At 44.3% G+C, this 16,282-nt stretch overlaps 1 protein-coding gene and 1 pseudogene across 1 annotated transcript in view; one reads left to right on the top strand and one right to left on the bottom strand.

Moving 5' to 3' along the window:
- Nucleotides 1-812: 812 nt before the first annotated feature.
- The window catches only part of LOC127471709 (cytochrome b-like), a 45,079-nt pseudogene continuing 29,609 nt past the window's right edge, over nt 813-16,282 (bottom strand).
- The window catches only part of LOC127471716 (uncharacterized), a 31,511-nt gene continuing 29,015 nt past the window's right edge, over nt 13,787-16,282 (top strand). Inside the window, exon 1 of the mRNA XM_051788931.1 lies at nt 13,787-16,093. Coding sequence (XP_051644891.1) covers nt 14,096-15,037 — 942 coding nt within the window. The 5' untranslated portion in view covers nt 13,787-14,095 and the 3' untranslated portion in view covers nt 15,038-16,093. The remainder of the gene's footprint in view (nt 16,094-16,282) is intronic.

Here is a 16,282-nt window from a genome sequence, read left to right as displayed (position 1 = left end):
TGACAGTGCATCAGTGCAACAGTATGAGACCGAATAACACTTGAAACCATATCATTAATTTTCACGCGAAAGTGAGAAAACCGCTCGCCGACCATAAGGGGTACATGTCAACCATATATGGGTGCCCCCTGGCAGAGCACTCTGAAGGGCTTATTGAGATCTACCCCAAAAAAAACCCCCAAAAGTTTAGAAGAGCGGTCCAGGTTGGCCGAGCATCCCCAACCATTAGTAACGGAGCGCAAGTTTAGGAAAATTAAGCAAGTTATGGCCCTGACCGAGGAACCAGAGGCGACAAAGAGCAAGTTATGAGAGTGGGTTATTGGTGGAAAGGGAAAGAATACACCTGAAGCTGGACATGATAAACATTACTAACGCCGGGTTGCTGGTTTCTCGTGAGGAGTACGACTAATAAATAACCCAGCACTTCTTGGTTGGTACATAGAGCAAGGTTAAGTGGTGAGTGGTCCATGGACCATGGATTTTAGGTTCTGTGACGTTCCTCGTATTGAGAAGGATTTTATGAGAAAATTAGCAGCCTTAGGTTTTAGTTCATTTGGCGGGATTATTCCTAGAACATGACATGTTATGTCCTTGTGTGGGAATGTGCCTAGATCTGTGAATGACAAGTTTTGGATTGTATGGGAGATAGTATGGAAATTTGGATGGTTTTTGCAATAATAGTATGTCAGATTTTCCTACATGCATGTTATGTCTAATGTGGTGGAGGATGGTATGCAAAGTAATACATACCGTAGGGTATGGGGGGAGGGGGGGGCCCTCCCCTTGATGTACGTGTTGATTGGAAAGTTGGGGGGTGCTTGGATATTTTTTGGAAAACTCTAAGAAGGGGCGGCCTTCAGTCTTTGGTTTACAAGACCAACGTTTTTTATAAACTATTAGAGTGGTTAGAGGTTGAGTATCTTATTTTCTAGGAGACTAGTAATGGGGAATAAGATGAGAATGATTGTGAAGTAGGTAGTTGAGGCGAGTTGTCCGATGATAATAAATGGATGTTCGACTGGTTGGCTACCGATTCATGTAAGGATTAAAAGATTTGTTACTAGGATTCAGAATAGAAGTTGGGAGAGAGGTCGGAAGGTTATAGTTCGTTGCTTTGATATGTGGAGGAATGGGGCTAGAAATAGAATTAAGACGGAGGCGGCTAGGGCTAGGACTCCTCCTAATTTGTTGGGGATTGATCGTAGGATGGCATATGCAAATAGGAAGTACCACTCAGGTTTAATGTGGGGAGGTGTTACTAATGGGTTTGCAGGTGTAAAATTTTCTGGATCTCCTAAGAGGTTGGGTGAGAATATGGCAAGTGTTATTAGAGGAATGAGGAGGAACAAAAGGCCTAGAATATCTTTTATTGAGAAATAGGGGTGAATGGGATTTTGTCGCAGTCTGAATAAATACCTAGGGGGTTGTTTGAGCCTGTTTCGTGTAAGAAAGTTAAGTGGATGAGGGTGAGACCTGCAATTAAGAATGGGAGGAGGAAGTGGAGGGCAAAGAACCGGGTAAGTGTAGGGTTGTCAACTGAGAATCCTCCTCAAGCTCATTCTACAAGTATTTGGTCAATGTAAGGAATTGCTGAGAATAGGTTAGTAATTACTGTAGCGCCTCAGAATGATATTTGGCCTCATGGGAGGACATATCCTACGAAGGCAGTTGCTATTAGAGTTAAGAGGAGAATAACTCCTGTGTTTCAGGTTTCTTTATATAGGTAGGAACCATAGTAGAATCCTCGTCCAATGTGTAGGTAAATGCATATGAAGAAGAAGGAGGCGCCGTTTGCATGGAGGTTTCGGATTAGTCAGCCGAATTGAACATTTCGGCATGTATGGGCGACGGACGTGAATGCCAGGGTGATATCCGCTGTATAATGTATTGCTAGTAGGAGGCCAGTGGTGATTTGGATTGTTAGGCAGATGCCAAGAAGAGATCCAAAGTTTCATCAGGCGGAAATGTTTGGTGGTGTTGGGAGGTCAATTAAAGAATTGTTGATTATTTTTAGAAGGGGGTGATGTTTTCGTAAGTTAGGGGCCATTAATTCTTAGTTCTGTGTAAATAAGATTATAATTAAGATAGATAGAGCGAAGGATCCTAGATAGGTTTTGATTAGTCCGGAGTGTAGAGTAGTTGAGATTTTGGATACTTTGAGTTGAAGGGTCGCTAGTCCTTCTGGGCCTATTTTTTTATATCAGGATAGGTCGATTAAATGGGATGCAATGTTCTGGCCGTTGTTTAGGAGTTTAGTAGAGCTGAGGCGGTGTATAAGGGGGTTAAAATATCCTAGAGTGCTGGAGAAGTTTATAGCGATATTTTGTTTGGGGGCAGAGAAGGTATGTGTGAGTTTTGATAGTTCTAATGCCAGAATGATGCCTAATGTTGTAATAATGATAGCAGTGGTTTTTGTGACCAGTGGTATGGTTATAGGAGGGGTTTTTGTAGGGGAGATATAAGAGGTAATTAATAGACCAGCTATAATACTTCCGAGAGCGAGACGAGTAATTGGGTTTGTGACTGCTGGGTTGTTTTCATTGATGGGAGTAATGGAGGGAATCCGGATGTAGTCAGTTTGTACTAGTAGGGCTATATGTAGGCTGTAAGTTGCAGTAAAAGCTGTAGCTACGAGGGTTAGGAGGAGTGCTCAGGTGTTTAGATAGGAGGTGTTAAGACTTTGGATAATGAGATCTTTTGAGTAAAACCCTGCTAAAAATGGTGTTCCTATGAGAGCTAAATTTCCGATTGTCAGGCATGAGGTAGTTGTAGGGAGTAGTTTCTGTAATCCTCCTATTTTTCGAATGTCTTGTTCACCGTTAAGGCTGTGAATGATAGACCCAGAGCAAAGGAAGAGTATGGCTTTAAAGAATGCATGCATAGAGATGTGTAGGAAGGCTAGTTGAGGTAGATTTAGGCCAATAGTGACTATTATTAGTCCTAGTTGGCTGGATGTAGAGAAAGCAATAATTTTTTTGATGTCGTTTTGGGTAAGAGCGCATGTAGCGGCAAATAGGGTGGATAGGGCACCTATACAAAGGCACATAGTTGGGGCAATTTGGTTGTTACATAATATGTGGTGAGTGCGAATAAGTAGAAAGATTCCGGCAACTACTATTGTGCTGGAATGGAGTAGGGCAGATACAGGGGTTGGCCCTTCTATAGCTGCTGGGAGTCATGGATGCAGGCCAAATTGGGCGGATTTACCTGTGGCGGCTAGGATGAGCCCTAAGAGAGGGAGAAGGGATATTTGGTTTGGGGAGGATTACTGTTGAATTTCTCAAGTGTTTACTGAGGATGCTAGTCATGCTATGCAGAGGATTAGTCCAATATCCCCAATACGGTTGTAAAGTACGGCTTGAAGTGCAGCGGTGTTGGCTTCTGCTCGACCGTGTCACCATCCAATCAGGAGGAAGGATATAATTCCGACTCCCTCTCAGCCGATAAATAAGAGGAATATGTTATTAGCGATGATTAAGATGAGTATTGCAATGAGAAAGATTAGAAGGTAAAGAGAGAATTTTGTGGTGTGGGGTTCTGAGGCTATATATCATGTTGTAAATTGAAGAATAGATCATGTTACGAATAGTGCAATAGGAAAAAACGTTAAGGAGTATTGGTCTATTTTAAGGCTAAAAGGGATTTTGAAGTTCGCACAAAATTTTCATTCTCAATAGAAAGTGGTATTTTCCATATTTAAGTAGATGGAGAGGATTATGGGAATTAAACTAACTCTGAAGGAAGTTTTAACAGTGTGTATGATGGTTGTTGGAGAGTTTAGATAGTTTTTGGATAGGAGGGGGAGTAGGATGGGTATAGAGAGGGTAGCCAGGGTCAAGAATATAGAGGTGTTGAGGATTAATGGGAAGTCCATTACTTTTACTTGGACTTGCACCAAGATGAATGGCTCCTAAGACCAGTGGATTGCTATTATCCTTTAAAAGTAAGGGGGCTGAGGTCTTAGGCTCAGATGCAAGAGTTAGCAGTTCTTGTTGGTTAAACCTCCCCTTGGCAGGCAAGAAGAGTTTAACTTCTATTTTTAGGATCACAGTCTAATGTTTGGTTTAAAACTATGCTTGCATGTGGGAATTCCTGAGATTAGCTCTGGTTTTAGGATGAGGAGGAGGGAGGGTAGGATATGAAGTGTTATAAGGAGATGTTCTCGTGTATTTGAATTTTGGGTGGTTGTAATATAGGTTGGAGTTGGACCTCGTTGGGTTATAAGGAGTATGTAGAGGGTATAGGCTGCAGTTAGTAGAGTTGCAGCTCCGGTTAGGATAATGGTGAAGGTAGATCAGTTGAAGAGTGCAATTATGATAGTTAATTCAGCTATCAGGTTAGTGGTAGGAGGAAGGGCTATGTTTGTTAGGTTGGCTAGGAGCCATCAGATTCCTGTTAGAGGTAAAAGGGGTTGTAGGCCTCGTGTTAGAAGGAGAGTACGACTATGTATGCGTTCATAGTTTGTATTAGCGAGGCAAAATAGTATGGAAGAGGTGAGTCCATGTGAAATCATTAGGATTATGGCCCCTGAAAAGGATCAGTGGGTTTGGATTATTGTTGCGGCAATGACTAGACCTATGTGGCTTACTGAGGAGTAGGCGATTAATGACTTAAGGTCGATTTGGCGTAGGCAGATGGAGCTTGTCATTAGTGCCCCTCATAAGGCTAGGGTTAAAAATGGGTAATAGAGGTAGTCTAATAGGGAGTTTGTAATTATTGAGATGCGCATAATGCCGTATCCCCCAAGTTTGAGGAGGAGCGCAGCTAGGAGTATGGATCCTGCGATTGGTGCCTCTACGTGGGCTTTTGGGAGTCACAGGTGTAGTCCGTAAAGGGGAGCTTTCACTATGAAAGCGAGCAATAGGGCTAGACTTGATATGAGGCCTGTTCAGGAGTTTGTAAGAGATGAGTGTGAAAGTTTTATTATAGTGATGTGTATAGTTCCTGTTTGAGTGTGAAGATAGAGGATCACTACTCATAGGGGAAGAGAACTAATTAGTGTCTAAAATAAGAGGTAGATTCCAGCACTTAAACGTTCTGGTTGGCTACCCCATCGTGTGATTAGAATTAGGGTAGGGATTAGGGTAGCTTCGAATGCGATATAAAATAATATCAGGTCTAAGGCTGAGAAGGCCAAGATAATGAATGGTTGGGTGAGGATTATGGTTATGGTAAAAATATATTTTCGTGTGGGAGGTTCTTGTTGAAGGTGATTTTGGCTTACCAGGATTATAAGAGGTAGAAGTCAACAAGATAGAACTAATAAGGGGGATGAAATTTGATCAGTTCCAAGTCATGGTGATAGGTTTTTGCTAGGGTAATAGGTTGAAGGAAGTCATTGTAAGCTAGCGGTTGCAATTAAGAGGCTGTGCGAGGTGACATTGAGTCATAGGAATTTTGGAGGAGATAAGAGGGTCATGGGGAGTAATATGACTGTGGGGAGAATAATTTTTAACATTGTAGAAGGTTTAGATTGTGTAAATGATCCGATCCGTGAGTTCGGGTGGAAGCTACTAGGACTGCTAGACCGGCGCCTGCTTCACAGGTTGAGAATGCTAACATAAGAATGGGCATTAAGGTGGGGGATGTTGTTTGGGTTTGAATAGGTCATATGGAGAGGGCAATGTATATTAATAGTATTATACTTTCTAAGCATAGCAGGGCAGAAATTAGGTGTATTCGGTGAAAGGCTAGTCCTAGACTACTTAGGGTGAAGGCAGAGTACAAGCTTAAATGCAGTAAGGTCATTGAGAAAGTCACGGGGTAGGACTGTGGTTTGTTGAGCCGAAATCAACTGTCTTTGCTAGACTAACTTTCTGAAGTTATTCTGCTCATTCTAAGCCCCCTTGAATTCATTCATAAATTAGCCCTAGTGCGAGGAAGAGAATGACTGTGGAGGTTCATGTTACGGTAGTGAGGGGGGAGAGGAGTTGAGTAGCCCATGGGAGGGGCAGTAGGAGGGCAATTTCTAGGTCGAACAAGAGGAATAAGATTGCGACAAGGAAGAATCGGATTGAAAATGGGAGGCGGGCAGAGCCCAGTGGGTCAAAGCCACATTCGTATGGGGATAATTTTTCTGAATCTGGATTTATTTGAGCTAATCAAAGGTTTAGTGAAGTTAAGATGATACATAGTGAAAGAGAAATTGTGAATATAAAGAGGATTATGTTAATTGCCTTTCTCTGGTTTTGATCCAGATTTTAGAGATTGGAAGTCAATTGTAATTAATATACTAGAAGGGCAAGATCCTCATCAATAGATTGTTATGTAGAGGAACAGTCAGATAATGTCAACAAAATGTCAGTATCAGGCCGCTGCTTCAAAGCCAAAGTGGTGGTTGGACGTGAAGTGGAATTTTACGAGGCGGAGGAGGCAAATCAAGAGGAAGGAGGATCCAATGATTACGTGGAGACCATGAAATCCTGTGGCGACGAAAAAGGTTGATCCATAGACTCCGTCGGCAATTGAGAATGGGGCTTCATAATATTCTATTGCTTGAAGTGCTGTAAAGTAGAATCCTAATAGGATGGTTAGAAGTAGGGCTTGGGTAGCTTGGTTCCAATTGCCCTCTGTAATGCTGTGATGTGCTCATGTGACAGTGACTCCTGAGGCTAGGAGGATAGCACTGTTTAGTAGGGGGACTTCTATTGGATTGAGAGGTTTGATTCCTATAGGAGGTCATTGTCCTCCGAGTTCTGGAGTGGGGACTAAGCTGGAGTGGAAGAATGCTCAGAAGAATCCTAGGAAGAAGAATGCTGCGGATGTAATAAATAAAATTATTCCGTAACGTAAGCCCTTTTGGACTGTAGGGGTATGGTGGCCTTGGAATGTGCTTTCTCGTACGATGTTACGTCATCATTGTAGTATCACTAGGATTATAGAGAGTAGGCCTAGGAGTAAGAGTTGGATAGAGTTGTGGTGAAATCATATGGCTAACCCAGAGGTAGTGAGGAGGGCGGCTGCTGCTCCAAAAATGGGTCAAGGGCTTGGGTCTACTATGTGAAATGAGTGGGCTTGGTGTGTCATTAAGGGTTAAATGTTTTCTTGTAAGTAAAGGCTTAGAAGAAGTACAAAGACATACGCTTGGATTATTGCCACGGCCACTTCTAGAATTGTTAAGAGGAGTAGAATTGTTCTAGTTAGAAGGGACACGGTAGGTATAATGGGAAGGAGGACGGTAGTGGCTGTTGAAATGAGTTGGATGAGCAGGTGTCCTGCTGTGAGGTTGGCTGTGAGGCGAACTCCTAAGGCTAAAGGGCGAATGAGAAGGCTTGTTGTTTCAATTATGATGAGGGCAGGAATTAGAGGTGTTGGGGTGCCTTCTGGTAGGAGGTGTCCAAGGGAAGCTGAAGGTTGGTTTCGTAGGCCTGTTAGCAGGGTGGCAAGTCATAGAGGGAAGGCGAGGGCTAGGTTTATTGATAGTTGGGCAGTAGGTGTGAATGTGTAAGGTAGGAGGCCTAATAGGTTAATTGTTAGAAGTATAATTCTGAGTGATGATAGGATTAGGGCTCATTTATGGCCTTTTTTGTTTAATGGGGTTATTAGTTGTTTTGTGATTAAATGGAGGAATCAGAGTTGAAGAGTTGAAAGACGATTTGTAACTCATCGATTGCCAGGAGAAGGAAGTAATAGGGTTGGGAATAACAGCGAGATGAGGATAAGGGGGATTCCGAGGAGGGTTGGGCTTATGAATTGATCAAAGAAGCTTAGGTTCATGGTGAGTTTCAGGAATGGGTTTTTATAGTGGGTAGTGTTTTGTTGGAGGGTGAGTTAGTTGGGGTAAATAGTAAGAGGAAGGATAAGAGAAAAAGTGAATCATGAAGTTAGTATGATAAAAAGTCAAGGTGCGGGGTTTAGTTGGGGCATGTCATTAAGGAGGGTGAATAATCCTCTTTCTCTAGCTTAAAAGGCTAGTGCTGGTTCATAGCTTCTTAATGATTAGGATGTTAGAAGTGAAGATCAGTTTTCGAAGTGTGTTAGAGGGGCTGATTCTACTACGATAGGTATGAAGCTGTGGTTGGCTCCACAGATTTCTGAGCACTGACCATAGAAGATTCCAGGACGGGTTGTGATAAAGGAAGTTTGGTTCAGTCGTCCTGGAATTGCATCGGTTTTTACACCAAGGTTAGGAACAGCTCAGGAGTGGAGAACGTCATCAGCTGTGACAATAATTCGAATCAGGGATTCTATTGGAATGACGATACGGTTATCAACTTCTAGGAGGCGGAAATGACCGAGTGGTAGATCCATAGTTGGTAGTATGTAAGAGTCAAAAGATAAATCTTTAAAGTCTGTATATTCGTAGGATCAGTATCATTGGTGGCCAATAGCTTTGAGGTCAGGCTCATCGATTTCGTCTATCATGTAGAGGATTTGAAGGGATGGGAGGGTTAGTATAATTAGGACAATGGCAGGTAAGATTGTTCAGACAAGTTCTACTTCTTGTGCGTCGACGGTGTTGCAGGATAGTTTTTCTATAAGTATAAGAGCTAGTAAATACAGGACTAGGCTACAAATGGCTAGTGCGACTATTAGGGCGTGGTCGTGAAATTCAATAAGTTCTTCTATAATAGGGGATGAAGCGTCTTGAAAACCAAATTGAGAGTGGTTGGCCATGGAGTTGGGATGGGATGTACTGGGTTTTCACCTGTGATTTAGTCTTGACAAGACTATGTAATGATTTTACTAACAACCCATATAAGAAAGAAGCATGAGTGGTTTGATGCGGTTGGCTTGAAACCAGCTTATGAGGATTCGATTCCTTCCTTTCTTGTACTTGGACAAAAGCTGGTTCTTCAAAGGTATGGTAGGGAGGAGGGCAGCCGTGAATTCATTCGATGTTTGTGGAGGTAAGTTCTGGTTGCACTACTTTCCGTTTGGATGCGAAGGCTTCTCAGATAATGAACATTAGTATAATTACAGCTACTATGGAGATGAGGGAGCCGATGGAGGATAGGGTGTTTCATAGGGTATAAGCATCTGGGTAGTCTGAGTATCGTCGTGGTATACCAGCTAGACCTAGGAAATGTTATGGGAAGAATGTTAGGTTGACCCCAAAGAATATTACTCCAAAGTGCGCTTTAGCTCATGTAGAGTGAAGGGTGTAGCCAGTGAACAGTGGGAATCAATGTGTGAAGCCAGCTAAAATGGTGAATACTGCCCCCATAGATAATACATAGTGGAAATGTGCAACTACGTAGTAGGTGTCGTGCAGGGCGATGTCTAGGGAGGAGTCGGCAAGAACGATGCCTGTTAGTCCACCAATGGTGAAGAGGAAAATAAAGCCTAGGGCTCATAGTATGGGCGGGTCTCATTTGATTGTTCCACCGTGTAGGGTTGCTAGTCAGCTGAAGACTTTAATGCCAGTGGGGATTGCAATAATTATGGTGGCGGATGTGAAGTAAGCTCGGGTATCTACGTCCATTCCAACTGTAAATATGTGGTGAGCTCATACGATAAAGCCCAAGAAACCAATGGATGATATGGCTCAGACTATGCCTATGTAGCCAAAGGGTTCTTTTTTACCGGCGTAGTAGGCTACAACATGGGAAATAATTCCGAATCCTGGTAGGATAAGGATGTAGACTTCTGGATGGCCAAAAAATCAGAATAAGTTGTAGCGCTTAAACTCTTGTATAACAAGGAATGAATCATGCTCCTCGTGCGGTGGTGAGACAAAGAGGATTTATTCAAACTCCCGCGCTCTTTTATCCTTACACATCACGTGACTTTCTTAACCAATCAGTTTACTAACTCTGGGGCATGCTCCTTGGGCTCTGTACCTGGGCACATCCTCTGTGCCACCTTAGCCACGCCTCCTACATATCCCCTCTTCTAATTATATTAAGAAGTCACAAAAACAGTATGAACAAAATGCAATCAACAATGCAAACAACAATGTTAACAATCAGAACATTATAAAACTACCAAGCTTCGCAGTGATCCAGCACAGTGCTTTGCTCAGTGTCTTAACTCTAATGTAAACCTTTTTAAAACCTTCTTATATTCCTATAGGGTAGTGCAACTTGGATAATTACTTTATTAACTGGGGCTTATCTTGACTGTGTATAAACTTATAACTTTATTAATCTGAGGGTTTTTATAACTGGGGAATTCAACTTTATTTAAGAACAGGGTAATCTTAGCAAACTATAATTTCTTAAAAGCGACCTGTGGCTGAGGTAGTGTTATTTTGTGGGTTGTTTGTCTTTTATTATTTGACCAGTCAAACAACTATCTTCACTCATACATTCATACATACGTCGGTGGCCACCGTACACTGAACACACACACGAACACACACATACACACATGCACATTCCAGAGATTGCTTTTCACCACTTTGGTCATTTTCTAATGTAAACTTGAAAACATAACATAACTCTTTTCCAAACTTCTGCGTTGCTCTGGTTCCTGCTGCTGTGGTCACATATTTGAATAGGGTTTTTCACACCTGGAAGAAACCTGCTTGAGTTTTTTCTTACAACTTTTAGGCATAGCTTTCTCTCCATGTCACAAACCTAGGAATCTCATCCATCGTCCTGAAATCAAATCTTACTATGATTAGCAACTTGGAAGAAACAAACGCCTGAGGTGTGTGCTGCTTTTCAGACCTGCTTCTTTCAGCACTGTCACAACTCAAAAATTGATAACATACATAGCTTTTTACAGATGTTCTTGCAGGTTACACCAGTTCTCCCCCTTTTTGTTTAAACTTAGCACGTGCTTCAATATGTGCCTTTACTGTTTTACGGATTAGTGTGAGATGCTTGACGTGAGAATTCTCCTATTTCATAGGGAGTAACTGCTTAATTTTAATGTTAATCCATTTTAGTGTACTAAAGGCTTGCTAAGCAACTAACTCATGTTTTACACTTTTGTGTTTTGTCTAGTGGATGTAGTAGCAGTTATGTTTTGTGGATGTATATCTATTTGCATGTACAATTTCAATATGTCCAATTCAAAAATGTATATCTCTGATCGCCAGGCCTCATCTGCTATTAACTCTCTAGGGTGTTTTCCTGACAGTGTGGCATACTTTGATGATGTAGCTTTATTAATTGTTATTTTGAATGGTCTCTTAGAGAACCTGTATTCTGATGGAGAATGAATGAGGAAATTGTTTGCCTTAAAACTCTGGGTATAGTGTTAAACATTGCTGCTTTAGCAGCTTTTCAATTTCTGTCAGTCATTGGCTGTGGCGTGTCAGGATGTGATTTTGTGTGCATTTGTATACAAATCATATCTTTTGTAACTCACAGGAACCAACCAGAACGCATTTCAAAAAACAGGTAAGGGTTAACAACATCTCAAGGAAATTCACTTTCAAAACAGGTTATCAACTTCATACAATAATAAGCACAATCATAACATCAAAGGATTGTTTTAGAATTTTCCCAAGGTAATGGCAATCAGTCCAGAACTATACAGAAGCTTAGTTCATGGCTTGTAGTTTTCTTACTGTTCTGTGGCAGGATTTATTTAAGTCTATTGCAGCATATTGAGTTTTCCTAGATGCATGTGTGAAGGTCCTGAGGCCTTTCACTGGTTCAGTTTTGTATCTGGTATGGTTTTTAAAGGTAAACTATTGATTTCTGCCACAATCTGTGCTTAAGGAGATGAATTAAAATATTACCACTAAAACTTGCTAGGGCATCTTGAAATCCAGCATCCTCAGCTGTCATCCTATCCAAATTGTCCTTTCAAAGCTGGAATGTTGGTAAAGGCAGGATTTCTTCCGTCCAGTTCCTCAGTTGTGCTCTGCCCTAAATGACAAGCTTACAAACTCAATAGCAACTTACACAGATTTAGGTGGTGAGGTATGACAGAAGAGGCTGTTTTAGAACCAACAGTGGGCTTCTCTCACTGTGATCCCACTGAAACAAAGCTGCAATGCTCCATACCTGCTGGAAACAAAAACTAGGCAGATCTGCCTTTCAGGATCTCTCCTGTTTTGTTTGCTTTTCGTTACCTTGGTATAATTTTCTAACATTTGGTTTGCCTCTGCAGTTAGCAATTCGTCAGACTTTAAGTTGGAGTTCTCCCCTAGCAACACAAAGAGAGGGCAACTGGCAGCCCTCTGAGGTTCCTGCAACTCGTGTAAATACAAATGTTTTTTACCTCGAGCTGTGTCACCTGTGTAGAGCTTTTTTGCTGTGTTCTCTTGTCCATGGCAAGTCCAGAGTTGTGCTTGTTGGCTTCTTCCTGAAACAACCTGAAGATCTGCACCTTGGGCAGTTTTGGTTAAAACAGCAGAAACAATTAGCAGTTCATTTCTTGTGGCATTGGTTATTAATGTGTCCTCTGCATAATGGTGTATCATGGCTGTTTGATACTTCATCGAGGTATTTTGCATCCTCTGAGGAGAGGTGGCCCAGCAGTTGTTTTTGATAGTCTGTGCACTGCTTAAAACCATGATGGAAAAGAGGGATTTCTGGGCATCCTCAGGGTAAGGGAATGGTTTTTTGAATCAGTTACCACTCGTGACCAATTTGCTAGAAGCCTTATAGGTAGAGGCAGTCCGATCTGCAAGGCTTCTGCATGTTTTTTGACTGCGTGTTCTGCTGTTAACATCTGTAATGTTTTCCACCTGTCACCTTTCTTTGGGGTATAGGGTACATGGTTATTTCAGGGCTGGTTATTGGTATATTGTGGCTTGCCTTAAGTAGGTTTCTCTTTTGCACATGAAAAGTAGTACAAAAAAAGTACAGCTAGCAATGCTATTACAAGCAATACAATGCTTGCAGCATATCTTTTGTTTTGCGTATGGCACCCTTTGTACAACTGAGTCATTTCTCTGCTGCTAGGGTGTTTGTGGAATGTTGCTATTAGGGGCTTCCAGGGGCAATCCTCCTGAGAGTGATCCATTTCTCCACAACTAAAACAACTAGCTGTGTGTCTGACTTCCTTGTGTATTCTCATCTGGGCATCTAAAGCTGCAGCTAGAGAGGCAGGTAGTTGCTTCTCAAGGCAAGTTTCTTGACAGGGTTGTACCAGCTCAGTAAAGTCACAGTTCTCCCTTGCAGGAGGGCTCTGCAAAGCTCTTGCATTTTTTCTTTCAAAAGCCAAATGCTTGCACAGCATCTCTCTGGCTTCATTGTATTCAATTTGCTTGTTCAAAGTCGACTGCAGCTGGTTCAAACATCTTAACTCAGTATAACCTTGTAACTCTTTACTGTTGGATAGGTAATCAGTTTGATCAGCAGTGAGAATGTTTTTCATAGCTTTTAGGGCTTGCCTGGTTATCTCTCTATGGTATTTTGATTGTGAATCTAAATTACAATTTGCTTTCCCGCCTGATTGATGTGCCGTGGTGTCTGCCTGTGGGTATTTATTATGAACAGAGCAATTTTTCTGGAAATCAGCTAACCAGACTGTATATTGGGTGTTACTGAGAACTAGTTTTGTCAGTTCTTTCCAGTCATATGTAGTGATGGGATAGGTGTGACTCAATGCCTCCAAATATTTAAAAATATTGGTTAAGGACAGACCAGGACCACTTATCAAATGCCTCAGGTTCTCTGTGGCCTTATACAAGGCCTGACTCTGAGGGGATTGGCTTTGGCTCATGTCGTCTGGGCATGCCTGAATAATTTTCAGGTTTTCCATTCGAAACGCCTTGTCCAGACATTGTTCCCACATGTTAGCTGACTTCTCCCCCTGTGCCCTATTGATCCCTCCCGTTGGAACCATGTTTGGCTCTTTCTCCCCCTCCTTCTCCCCTTCCTTCTCCCCCTCCCCCCATGTCTCCCATTCCTCCCATCCCTCTCTTGTGGTTTCCGCGAAACCGGTTCCCTGTGGGGGGATGGTGGGCGGTGGGTAGGGGGCGGGGTCGGCTCCTCGGCCGGAAAAGAAAAGTTGGAGTTCAGTCTGTGTGGGGGAGGAAAATGTCTGCGGCCATACCTGCCCACGTGTTCGCTGTTCATTTGCAGCGAAAGGGGGTGAATACACTGAGTTATTCTCCCCATCACTGTAACAGGACTGCCTTGTGTGGACCCGGGGGTCGGAAGTTCGCATGGCAATGTCTGTCCCTTCCCAGCGACTCGTTTTACTTGGCTCTAGTGTGTCCCGGTATGATCTCTGAGTTTGTATTACCATGTTGTGCTGTGTTTGCTATCAGCAAAGTGTATGGGGGGGGTGGGGTGTGGGCTGTTTTGTTCTTCCCTGTGTGCCTCGTGCAGGCAGAGTTTATCAGAGTAAACTGCTTTATGTTGCAAAGTTTAGCAAAACGCTAGAGTGTGAGTTTGCTTCAGTGTATCATGAGGTTTCTATGGAAACAGGGTGTCTTATGTTACCTTATCTCGAGCGGCTGGGAGCACACGTTCTGAGTCCTTTTGTAGCAGTTTTGGGTAATTGGCAGTCTTTTTTCTGCGGCTTTGGGAGGTCCGGGCTGTGTCGGCTGCGGTGCGGGGGTTGCGCTGTGCTGCTCCGGCGGCGTGGGCGCTCGGCTGGGGGCAGCTGCGGCGTGGGGCAGCTCCCGGCGCGGGGGCAGGCTCGGCAGACGCTGGCTCGGCGATGGCAGGCCGTGGGGTTCCGGCGCTGGTGGCTGGTGTCCCGGTGCAGGCTGCAACCTGCGGGCTTGGGACAGCGGCGGCGGCGGCGGGTCGGGGCGGGACCCGCGCGGCGGCTCTGGCGGGCGCCACGGGGCACGGGGCCGGCAGGCGGTCCTAGCGCCGGGCCGGCGGCACAAAGCGGCGAAAAGCGGCGAAAAGCGGCGAAAAGCGGCGAAAAGCGGCGAAAAGCGGCGAAAAGCGGCGAAAAGCGGCGAAAAGCGGCGAAAAGCGGCGAAAAGCGGCGAAAAGCGGCGAAAAGTTCTTTTGGGGTTTCCGCGGTTTCTGAAAGGTTTTTTCTCAACCTGAAGAGTCTACACTGTCGTCACAGACAGGCAGGGGTCGGCAGGAGGTGGCCAGCCTCCTCCGGTGCTCAGGATGGAGCAGGGGGCTCCGATAGGGTCGCGGCGCACTTCTGCTTTTTCCACGTGGCTTTCGGGCACAGCGTGGTTTCGGCAGGGGCAGCGGGCGAACGCGGGCGATGTTAAGGCGGCGCTGGGCTCCGTTAAGCGGATACTCCCGGCACGGGCCCCTGCTGCGGTGCGGGGGCGGCCAGCACACGTGTTTGCTCGACCTTTTCCCCGGTACTTCCAAACTTCGGTTTTAGTAGTTGCTAGGCAACAGGCACTAGGTGCCGGGCCGGCGGTGCAGCGGGCACGGAGCTCTGCGCTTTCCGCTAGGCAGAAAGGCAATGCGGGGGTCGTGCGGTGGGGCTGGGATGGTACGGGCGGCAGCGAAACCGCTTCTCGCACGTGATCCAGTTTGTCGGCAGCGGCATGCCGCTTTTACCAGATGACCGACCTTCAGGGGACCAACAGGCTTTTCCCTGACGATCTTAAGGTGCTCCGCGGCTCGGGTCTCCGAGCTGCAGGCACGCCTCGCCCAGGGAGCAGTCTTAGGCGTGCGGGGTGCATCCCAGTAAAGACTCACCGCTTTCGATGTTGCGTTGACCCTCTCCGCTCTCTCCGGTTGCCTGCTCTGACCTCTCGGCTTTTTCCTTAACTCTTTCTTCTCTTCTTCCGTGCACTAATATTTCTCGAGCTCGCTAAACTAACTGTCCGTCTCTTAGATCCCACTAAGACCACGGATTATTGACGTCAAAGTTTTTTGTGGTTAAAGATTCCCAAGTCAAACTAATAGACCTGATAACCGGAAACTACCACTTGTATACCTGATTCAGGTTAAATATCTACTTAATATAAGCTAAATTTGTCCCTTTCGGATCGCCATTTGTAGCGCTTAAACTCATGTATAACAAGGAATGAATCATGCTCCTCGTGCGGTGGTGAGACAAAGAGGATTTATTCAAACTCCCGCGCTCTTTTATCCTTACACATCACGTGACTTTCTTAACCAATCAGTTTACTAACTCTGGGGCATGCTCCTTGGGCTCTGTACCTGGGCACATCCTCTGTGCCACCTTAGCCACGCCTCCTACAATAAGTGTTGATATAAAATTGGGTCTCCGCCTCCTGCGGGGTCAAAGAATGTAGTGTTTAGGTTTCGATCTGTTAGAAGCATTGTAATGCCAGCAGCGAGGACTGGTAGGGAGAGGAGAAGTAGAACTGCAGTAATTAGGACGGATCAAACGAATAGAGGGGTTTGGTATTGTGAGAGAGCAGGTGGTTTTCTATTGATTGCTGTGGTGATAAAGTTGATTGCCCCAAGGATGGATGAGACACCTGCCAGGTGAAGGGAGAAGATGGCAAGGTCTACTGATGCACCGGCGTGGG

This window comes from Manacus candei, unplaced genomic scaffold (genome assembly GCF_025592945.1).
Source record: "Manacus candei isolate 608988 ecotype Guabito, Panama unplaced genomic scaffold, ASM2559294v1 h1tg000003l, whole genome shotgun sequence".
Classification (NCBI taxonomy): Eukaryota; Metazoa; Chordata; class Aves; order Passeriformes; family Pipridae; genus Manacus; species Manacus candei.
Note: the sequence above shows the minus strand (reverse complement) of the source record. Positions and strands in the feature narration are given on the sequence as shown.